Raw genomic sequence first — 11,081 nt, 5'->3', positions numbered from 1 at the left:
TTCAAGCTTTTTTGGTAAGCTTTAAAGTCAAACTCCAGAAACTAAAATAAATAAAAAATAAATACCCCTTTCAGCTGGAAGCCTTTGCATTAACAGTATTAAATGCTCATCAACCACCTGAGGACTTTGCCAATGGCCCTATCCTCTGCACTGGCTTTTGGTTCTGTAATATACACCTTAATCCTCATTTCCCCAAGTTTAAACAAGCATTTAACCCTTGCTGTACAGGAAGGACTCACTATATTTTTTTTTGCAATTTATGGAGTTAGGTTTTAAAAAATTTGAATCTCTTCATTGAATAAGGTCATATGACCAGGAAACGGTGATTTGCATTCCAATACTTTAGTGCAACGTCACAGATTTATTCTTGAATCTACGATCATTCATGTCACGTATAACTGGCCATCGCCTGTCAACTCAGTCACAAAGATAAATTCTTTCCATGCCAACATATACAACGGTGCTCCTAAAAATACATTCAGGTTGTGTATTTTCATTGTTATTTTTATGAAATGTCAATAGAAATGTGCTCATTGACAAAATAACTCTTGCAATTAAAATTATATTCCATCAACTAAAACAGACCAGTCCAAGGTTTAATTTTGCTGAAACAAGTCCAACGCAATTAATGAGGTCAACAAACTTTCCTCATTCAGCAAGCATTTGCCTGAAGAGCCCCTAACGTGTCCTTAAAAAATATATATATATTTATAGAAGTCCAGCTTAACTTATGTCAGGCTTTTATTTGAGTCCAGTAAAAGCTCCATGTTCCCTATGAACACATAACGGTGTGTGCAGTCCAGGTCAGATGAAGCTTCATTAAGATTCAGGGGAACCAGTTTCTAATTTCTGAAGTCTACGCCGGCGAAGTTCTGCTGCATCTGGTTCTTCTATCGATAAGCCACCTTCAGCGCCATTTGTTATCTCTTCGCTGGCAGATTCAGGGGTTACTGTAAAAAGTACAATTTACCATAAACTTCAAACCATCCCAAATCAAAGTAGTAAATACCTCAAAAAAATATTACTATATACCTGTCTCGTCAGATGGTCCAACATTGGTCACCTCTGATGGTGCATCTGAAGGAGTTTCTTCAGTGTGACTAGAAGAAGCAGTATCTGTAGGTGCTGGTGGAGACTGTGTAGAAGGGACTGGTGGACGAGGGGGGCTGTTCACAAGAAAAAAATAAATAAAAAAATGCCATTACAAAGTATGAATACTGTACTTAACTCCTTCTCTTATGGGAGATCTTAAAAGAAAAAAAAAAAGTTCCCTTTGGCCAACATTGACCAGGGCAGACCTAAACTATTGGCACCAACAATTATGTGGTTCGGATGGCATTGTTTATTGCTCATTGCAGTGATCTATGCGCTATATTTTAGATGCATGGATGGTTTGAACTGAGCCAAAAGGTCGGCCCCCTCCTTCTCCTGTAGTCTTCAGGAACATATCTCAGGTTCAAGAAGACTACAGGACCATTCACTAAGCTCAGCATGGGAATGCGCAGTAGGAAACCGTCAGTAAAGCCAAAAGGCTCAACTTCCTGTTTCCCTTACTTCAGATGCTGGCGCATGCACCTTGAGCCGATTGAAGAATCAGAATAAGTGAGGACATCTATGCATACAGGAGCAGGTAAAAATCATTATACTAAAAGTCAGCATCTACAGCAGGGGTGCCCAACCTTTTGAAGAGCAAGGGCCACAATGAGCAGAGTGGGCGGATGACAGGTCACGGCTACTCTATAGGCCCTCCGATCCGCCCAGATGAAAGGGGACGAATTCCCTTCTGTTTTTCGGATTGGAGGTAGGTGGGCGTAAACAAACATCTGTCGCTCTATAGGAGGTGAATTGAGGGTCCAATTTGGTCGGGCTGATCGTGTGAAAAGGGCCTAAGACTGCTGTGACACGGATGTGCTGCAGTTAACCCACACCGCGGGTGCAGCGTAGTGCACCCGTGTCTATCCTGCGGGTTAGCTGAACTTTGCCATAGACTCCACCTGTGGCAAAATCCAACGCTGTAGAGGAAGCATCGGCTTATGGGGCTGTGCTCCACAGCTGCTTTATTCCTCTACCACCAGCTTCATTCACAACACTGATGCTGTGGTATGGTGGGTCGGCAACCTGCGATCTGGGCTTGCCAACCCACCATTCGAGAGCAGGAGGTCACCCGCCACATCAGAGGGCTCCACGGGCCACTGGTTGGCCACCCCTGATCTATATCTATATCTATATGTAGCTGCAGACTTAATTTTGTGCTAGCTACACCACTGCCTGCAGATTACAATAAGTTTACTTCTAGAACACTTTTCATGGCAAACTTTGCCCTGCTTTTTTGCATTACCTGAAGGGCTAAATTACATTTTTTTTTTTTCCCCTTTACCACATTTAGGTATTCAGATTGGAGAAAATCTGCTGCCTAGTTCCACTAGAAGCTGGTGAGAAGGGTGAAATATAAAATCACAACTCCACACTTCATGTGATTGGATCAGGGATCTTCAAACTACGGCCCTCCAGCTGTTGCAGAGCTACACGTCCCATGAGGCATTGTAAAACTGACATTCACAGACACGACTAGGCATGATGGGAATTGTAGTTCCTGAACAACTGCAGGGCCATAGTTTGGAGACCCCTGGATTAGATGATTGGATGGGGGCTTCTTTTTAAATGGGAATGCCAATGAAGTCATGAGGAGTTGCTCTAGAAACTGCAAACTGAAATTAAATTAAACACTGGAAATTATACACAGAGTTTAGTCGCAGTTTGATCACAAGTGTTATCACAATTAATTCTGTCTACTCATGCCTATATAAATTTAAAAAACAACAGAATAGTAATATGTTCACATCACATGCGGCTATGTAACCTGAGGGGTGCTCTATCTTTACCAATTAGGAATATTTAAAATATAAGACTTTAACTTTCCACTGCTCACCCAATGTTTGCCAACACTGTTAAGTATTGGTTAATCTGTAGCATTGCAGCATCTAGAAGGGTATGGATGTTTTGCAGACACTGCAGTCTGGATTCCAGGTTTTGTCTCTCATGACCCTCCATTGCCCTCAGCTCGTCATCTGTTAAACCTGCAAAGCCTGCAGGAGGCATCGGCATAGGTGGAAGTCCTAAAAAATAAAAAAAAACACAGAAAGCGTCATTTTCAGCCACTGCCCAACTCTACCCTCTACAGCTGCTCAAATAAGCTGGGCACAGCAACTTACCAAATGGAGGGAAAATGGGCATTCCCAAAAACGGAGGAGGAAATGGAAATCCTGGCATAGATGCCCCCGCAGAGGAGTCAGAGCCACCCACAGTTGCACCTTCACTAGGTCTGCTAGCAGATGCTGTGAAGAAGGAAGATAAAAAACATTTGTGTTAAAGAAATAAATAAACAATACAGAGAAAGGTTTAGGGTGGAAATATGAACTCCACTGAGGATGTCAGAAAATACAGACAGGCCATTTAAAAACGTTAATCGATAGTCGTATTAAAAGAAAAAGTTCACCTTTTGAAAAGAAAAGTAAAATGTACATATTTTTGCAAGAAAATGTGCGTTTATTATTGTTTGCCCCAAGGAGCCTGGAAAGCATTGCACCCATGATCAGAGTTGCAATGGCAGACTCCTGAAGACCAGCCCTGAAGCTTTCAGCCCATACCTGCATACCAGCTGACTGTAACAAGCAGCAGGGCTTGTCAATGAACTATGAGGCTGCTCACCAGCGACCTCGCAGTCCATTTAGAGCCATCAGCTATCAGCTGCAAAGCATAAAAGAGCAAGTAAAGCCCCTTTCACATGTACGGATCCCGTGAGGATCCATACATGTCTCATCCGACTGCTGAGCGGGGATCGCTCCGTTGATCCCTGCTGAGCCAGCAGATGACAGGGGCCGCCCTGTCAGATCTCCGCTCTCCCCTATGGGGGGGGGATTGGATGAACTCAGACCATCTGCCCGTGTTAACCCGATCTGATGACAGGGACCGCCTTGTCAGATCTCCGCTCTCCCCTATGGTGGGGGATCGGATGAACACAGATCATATTTCCGTGTTCACCCGATCCGATGACAGATGAAAAAAGAAAAAAAAAAAAAAAAGAAAAAAAATTATAGGATTCTCCTCCATCTGCAGAATCAGAACATAGCGGACACCAATGAGATCGGGTGTCGGCAGATGTTCAGCCGCTGACACCCGCCATCTCATAGGGATACATGCATGTCCCTTTTTCATCTGTAAACGGATGGATGAAAAAAAACGGACATAAGGTCCGCTGGTGTGAAAGGGCCCCAATTCACAGGAAACTGAATGAACGATGCAGCCGTGTGGGGAGAAGAAAGCCAGCATTTCTCAAGTTGCAAGCAGAAAATGTGAGAGGGTCTGAGCTTGAAAGAACTCCTAGCCCTAGAACTTCTTATATACGTTTTTTTCATTGCAGAGAAGAACAAAATAAAAACAAAAAGTAGCTTACCAGTAGAAGTTCCTGCATTGGCTGCTTCTTCAGGGACATTGGCTCCGGGAGCTCCAGGAACTGGTGGAAATGGACCCAGTGGGGGCCAAAGAGGAAACATGCCAGGTGGAAAAGGAGGGAGCATCCCAGGGGGAACTACATGGAAATGGAAATTAGTCCAATTAAAAAAGGAACACAGTGACTAATATAGCAATAGTCAAATACATTGAACATAGTAAAACCTAAAGCAGGAATAGAGATGGTCTAGGGACATGTGGTTTGACTTACAGTTGGGCTGTGGAGGAATAATTGGTGTTTGTTGTGCAGGAGCCGCATGTGCCTGCTGGCCAGGATCAGGCTGGTCGGCAGGTGCTGGTGTCTGTGCAGGGAGGGAGGCTCTGAGAACATCCATGCGGCATGTAGGACACGTCTGCTGCCTCTGGAACCAGGAACGCAAGCAGCTGAAGGAAAAAGCACAGTTATTTAGATTAATAAAGCAGATTACAAAAAAAAAAACCCACACACAAACATTTATATAAAAACACTTCAGAGAAGTATAAAATAAAAATTTACCCTTTACTTGGCTATATTTCAAATGCAGATTTAATTAATTGGTACAACATGCAAGCTTGTTTAACAAAATCATGGTAAAGCGGACCACAGATGGACAGTTTTCTGCATCCACTTAATGCAACTTTTTTTGAAAACTGACAATTTATTAAATTTTCTATTTTTTTGGGGGGGGAAGAATGGCACAGACACACGTTATGTTAGAAGGTATACAGCAGGTGGATTATCAACATACGTCGCACGTGTGTGTCAATAACAAAATAAATAAAAAAAATAAAACATTGACAGTTGACACGGAGCTGGCGCTCCCGGAATGCGAGACTTGGGACCGGGTGGTCGTCCCCTTACCCTCTCCCCCCTCTAATCTCTGTTCTTTCCTGTATCCCCGCTCTCTAGCCTCCGGGTCTTTTGTGTGTGTATGTATGTATGTATGTATGTATGTATGTATGTATGTATGTATGTATGCATGTATATATATACATACACACACAGTACTTGGACACACCTTCTCATTCAAAGAGTTTTCTTTATTTTCATGACTATGAAAATTGTAGATTCACACTGAAGGCATTAAAACTATGAATTAACACATGTGGAATTATACATAACAAAATAGTGTGAAACAACCAAAAATAGATTTCATATTCTAGGTTCCTCAAAGTAGCCACATCTCTAGAACTGTTAAGAGGAGATTGTGTGAATCAGGCCTTCATGGTAGAATATCTGCTAGGAAACCACTGCTAAAGAAAGGCAACAAGCAGAAGAGACTTGTTTGGGCTAAAGAACACAAGGAATGGACATTAGACCAGTGGAAATCTGTGCTTTGGTCTGATGAGTCCAAACTTGGAGATCTTTGGTTCCAACCCCCGTGTCTTTGTGCGACGCAGAAAAGGTGAACGGATGGACTCTACATGCCTGGTTCCCACCGTGAAGCATGGAGGAGGAGGTGTGATGGTGTGGGGGTGCTTTGCTGGTGACACTGTTGGGGATTTAATCAAAATTGAAGGCATACTGAACCAGCATGGCTACCACAGCATCTTGCAGCGGCATGCTATTCCATCCGGTTTGCGTTTAGTCGGACCATCATTTATTTTTCAACAGGACAATGACCCCAAACACACCTCCAGGCTGTGTAAGGGCTATTTGACCAAGAAGGAGAGTGATGGGGTGCTGCACCAGGTGACTACCTCTTGAAGCTCATCAAGAGAATGCCAAGAGTGTGCCAAGCAGTAATCAAAGCAAAAGGTGGCTACTTTGAAGAACCTAGAATATGAAATATATTTTCGGTTGTTTCACACTTTTTTGTTATGTATAATTCAAGAACCTAAACCCTATTGAGCATTTGTGGGACATCGCCAAAACGGAAGATGGAGGAGCTCAAGGTCTCCAACATCCACCAGCTCTGATGTCATCATGGAGGAAACATCTTTTCCTGGGGGCACCTGTGGGATCGCTTCCGAGTCTGCTGCTGGGTCCATTGACAGACAGCTGGATTCGGCCCCCCTCCCCGGATTTGATTAACAGCAGCGGGAGGCAATCACTTCTGCTGCTAGAAATCTGTCCAGTGAGGAGAAAGGCACAGCAGCAGGAGCCTCTGCACATCGCTAGATCGGATAGGCTCAGGTAAAGAAAAAAAAGGGGGGCCTGGGGGGGAAGCAGCACAGAAGATTTTTCACCTTAATGCATAGAATTCTTTAAAGGTGAAAAAAGGCTTTAGAACCACTTTAAGTCCAGTGACAGCAGGGGCAAAACACTACTTTACTATGGAGGGTTTAAACCAAATATGGATTGGTTATTCAAAAATTTTTACACACATCCTACCTGGTGTGAAATATGTGGTTACATGGTAGTCTCTTTGCTCCCGTCAACATCTCCTCTCTGCAGATAATACACACATTATCCATCGCCTGGAGCTCCTCTGGAGTAGCATCAGGATACCTAAATATGACATGCAAGTCAGACAATTCACTTTCCACTAAACTACTAAGTGAATAATGTTTTAATCCTCGTCCCTGTCCTGTTATTACTTACAGTGTGTTCATATTGCGGATTGCTCTTCTTGACATGATGGCATCTGTCACAGCTTTCTTAAATTGCCTATATAGGTATTAAAACAAAAATTTGAAAAGGAACCAGTATACTTAGACTTTATAAAGCAGGCCAGAAAAAAAAAAAAAAAAAAAAACACCCACACACTGATCCAAAAAAATGGTATATACTTTAGACCATGTCCGATCCCATTCACACCTTTTTATTTCCATTTGCTGCTGTGTGTTTTTGATGCATTTTATATGTGATACACTTTCTGAAAACAGCACCAAAATATATATTAAAAAAAAAAAAAAAAAAAAAAACAAACACACACACACACACACACACACACACACACACACACACAAACTATGCTCTAAAGCTGGTAATATGGCACATCTTTTTTAATACCAACATGGACATAAGTCCATATTTGCTGCCTAAGGGCCAGTTCACACCATAGAAATGCAGTCTGGGTGGGTTTCTATGCGGTTTTAATGTAGTTCAGTGCATTTGCCTCCCTTTTCTTAAACTTAAATAAAAAGGAAATGTGTGTTCCAGTACAGGAAAAATGTTCTACTTTTTTTTTCCTGGAACTGCAAGCAGTGGTGTGAACTATGCCATTGAAAACCATATAATCTACTTTCCATGCGTTTGTTTTTTTTCTGCATCAAAAATGCACTGGACCACATGTGGTGTGAAATGGCCCTAAATATGTAAATGGTTGTTTCATAGTAAGTTTATATTAAATTTAATACATGGCAACATATTTCAACAAGTGTTAGCTGAATCAAGAGCACAGCTTGATTATCTTCAGGGTAAATATAAAACAATGAATATTTAAAAAAAAAAAGATAAAAAAAAAAAAAATCAGATTTTTTTGGATTAACCGGTTGCCGACTGCCGCATGTACATGTACGTCCACAGAATGGCACGTACAGGCATATGGGCGTACATGTATGTCCCTGCCTTTCCGCGGGTCGGGGGTCCGATCGGGACCTTACCCCGGGACGAGGGCGCGGCTATTCGTTTCTAGCCGCCCCCTCGCGATCGCTCCCCGGAGCTGAAGAACGGGGAGAGCCGTGTGTAAACACGGCTTCCCCGTGCTTCACTGTGGCGGCTGCATCGATCGAGTCATCCCTTTTATAGGGAGACTCGATCGATGACATCAGACCTACAGCCACACCCCCCTACAGTTGTAAACACACACTAGGTGAAGCCCAACTCCTTCAGCGCCCCCTGTGTTTAACTCCCAAACTGCAACTGTCATTTTCACAATAAAGAATGCAATTTAAATGCATTTTTTGCTGTGAAAATGACAATGGTCCCAAAAATGTGTCAAAATTGTCCGAAGTGTCCGCCATAATGTCGCAGTCACGAAAAAAAAAAAAAAAAAAAAATCGCTGATCTCTGCCAATAGTAGTAAAAAAAAAAAAAAAAAATAATAAAGAAAAAAAAGGCAATAAAACTATCCCCTATTTAGTAAACGCTATAAATTTTGCGCAAACCAATCGATAAACGCTTATTGCGATTTTTTATTACCAAAAATATGTAGAAGAATACGTATCGGACTAAACTGAGGAAAAAAAAAAAAAATTATATATGTTTTTGGGGGATATTTATTATAGCAAAAAGTAAAAAATATTGAATTTTTTTCAAAATTGTCGCTCTATTTTTGTTTATAGCGCAAAAAATAAAAAACCACAGGAGGTGATCAAATACCACCAAAAGAAAGCTCTATTTGTGGGGAAAAAAGGACGCCAATTTTGTTTGGGAGCCACGTCGCAAGACCGCGCAATTGTCTGGTAAAGCGACGCAGTGCCGAATCGCAAAACCTGGCTTGGGCATTTAGCTGCCTAAAGGTCCGGGGCTTAACCGGTTAAAACATATATTTTTTCTTATCATCAAATACAATTTTAATTAAATGCTTTAGGAGTAAACAAATTAAATCTAATCTAAATGATAGTTTTCCATTTAAGATACATTAATAATTTAGTTTATTCAGCACCAAATGGAGCTTAGTTATGTAGCATGAGGCTGTATTTTTTGCAAATAAACATTTTTGGTAAACTCATTCAATGAATCCAAGCTCTGCAAGCTAAGAGATAACATGCGCTGTATTGATGCATTTGCACAATTTCACAGTAACCATGAGATAAAACAAAGTTCAGGAATATTCCTTTATCCTATTGTTTTGAAAATCTATGTACACTTTAAACTGTATGATTGTAGGATTGCATCGGTTCCGTTATCGCAGTTTTACTAACCTGACAGCTTATTTTTCCAAATAGAATCTTTATTTGTAAACAAAATTAAGGTTTCCCAACTACCAGCAAGAATAAGTCCTTACATTTAAAGCACACCTGTCATTTCAGATGCATCACAGCAGTGCCCGTTAGCGGCCCACATCCCTCACCTTGCTGTGTCACTGCCGCATCACCAGCCGTCCCATTAAAGTGAATGGGACTGTCAGTGAATCAACAGCGGTTCAGAGGAGGAGCCACTGTTGGACAGAGATGACAGTTGCCCTTTAAAAATTATGATTCAACAGTTATTGCCAGAGCGTGGCGTCAACCTGTGATGCCCTCTCTGGCTGATTGGGCATGTGAAATGGACAGGATCGAACATATTGAAAGGAGGTTAGCGCGGGATACCGATAAGAGTGAGGACCACACTATTACGTGGACCGTTTGGTTACACTTCCGGTTCTCTGCTGACTTTGAATCTTTTATAGCAGATACAGCTCCTACTGCTTCCCCGATGCCCTCTCTTAGGCTCCATTCACACCTAGGCGTATTTACGCCCGACGCTCGATACGCTGGAGGGGAGAAATACCATTGCCCTCTATGGAGATGGTTCACATCTCTACGCCGAACCGCTGAACGCCTGAAGCTCAAAACAAGTCCCGGACCCTTTTTTCAGGCGGCTTCAGCGTTCGGCATAGGAGATGTGGACCTGGGGGTTAATAGGGGTTAAAATTGCGGCGTTTTGTCACCGCAAATCGCGGTACAAAACGCAGCGATTAGGTGTGAATGCAGCCTTACTTCTCCTCCTCCTCCTCCTCCTGTACCTTTATCAGTTTGTAGTAATCTTACCACTAGATTTCAGGCCACATGTGTTGAGCCTTGTTTTTTTTGGTCGTTTTCTACGCCATTGTTTACAGTGGTCTACTGGTTTGGTTTATTTCACTTATTTCTATGTTCATTAGGGTTATTTACCCGACTATGCATATGTGATACATGTTCTTTTGTGTGTCCTTCCGATCCTAATGTGGACTTGTACACTCATAGACAGATATTATTCCTGACCTTTGTTTAGTCGAAATGTTTTACAATTGCCTGCAACTCAATAAAACAGATTCAACATAAAAATTATGATTTGAATTAAGTTGATTTAAATCAAGCCTTTTTACTAGTGATTTAAAATCAACTTGACTTAAATCAAATCCACCTCGATTATCTCCTTTTCAACTGGAACATGTGGCTGAAATTTCTACTGATAAAAGGAGGAGTCACTAGTCCTATGACTACTTCAGCTTGATCCATTGATCTTTTTAAACATGCTTTTTACAGCAACATGGTTGAAAAACTGTATAGCATGAGAAAAGGAGTCCAGAACTCCTTCTGGTAACTGCATAAATGACTAGAAAAAATAAAAAATGGTAAGTTTTGAAATTGATGGCAGAAACATGTCTCAAAAAAGGTGGGACAGGGCCAAGTTTACAATGGTGTAGCATCCCATTTTTTAATAACATTTTGTAAATGTCTGGGAACTGAGAAGACCAGTTGCTGGAGTGAGTTTGTAAAAGTTGTCCCATTCTTGCCTGATATAGAATTCTGATTGCTCAACAGTCATTGGGTTTTCTGCTAGTGAAATGTCAGAACTGCAGGCAGGCCAGTTAAGCATTCAGACTTCTACTACAAAACTATACCATTGTCAGATGCAGTTTGGTATTGTATTGATGAAAAATGCAAGGCCTTCCCTGAAAAAGATGGGAGCATATGTTCCTCTAAAACCTGGATATGTATCCTTCAGTATTGATGGTGCC

The 11,081-nt window shown here is 41.7% G+C and overlaps 1 protein-coding gene across 4 annotated transcripts in view; it reads right to left on the bottom strand.

The window, feature by feature from the left end:
- Positions 1 to 338: 338 nt before the first annotated feature.
- The window catches only part of SYVN1 (synoviolin 1), a 47,124-nt gene continuing 36,381 nt past the window's right edge, over positions 339 to 11,081 (bottom strand). For all 4 annotated transcript variants that reach the window (XM_040328543.1, XM_040328540.1, XM_040328539.1 and 1 more), the window contains 8 exons: positions 7,034 to 7,099; positions 6,824 to 6,940; positions 4,721 to 4,893; positions 4,454 to 4,588; positions 3,213 to 3,335; positions 2,930 to 3,116; positions 1,033 to 1,166; positions 339 to 950 (listed from right to left, as the gene is read on the bottom strand). In XM_040328543.1, coding sequence (XP_040184477.1) covers positions 820 to 950; positions 1,033 to 1,166; positions 2,930 to 3,116; positions 3,213 to 3,335; positions 4,454 to 4,588; positions 4,721 to 4,893; positions 6,824 to 6,940; positions 7,034 to 7,099 — 1,066 coding nt within the window. In that variant the 3' untranslated portion in view covers positions 339 to 819. The remainder of the gene's footprint in view (positions 951 to 1,032; positions 1,167 to 2,929; positions 3,117 to 3,212; positions 3,336 to 4,453; positions 4,589 to 4,720; positions 4,894 to 6,823; positions 6,941 to 7,033; positions 7,100 to 11,081) is intronic.

This window comes from Rana temporaria, chromosome 11 (assembly GCF_905171775.1).
Source record: "Rana temporaria chromosome 11, aRanTem1.1, whole genome shotgun sequence".
Taxonomy (NCBI): domain Eukaryota; kingdom Metazoa; phylum Chordata; class Amphibia; order Anura; family Ranidae; genus Rana; species Rana temporaria.
This window is presented reverse-complemented; position numbering and strand designations above follow the sequence as displayed.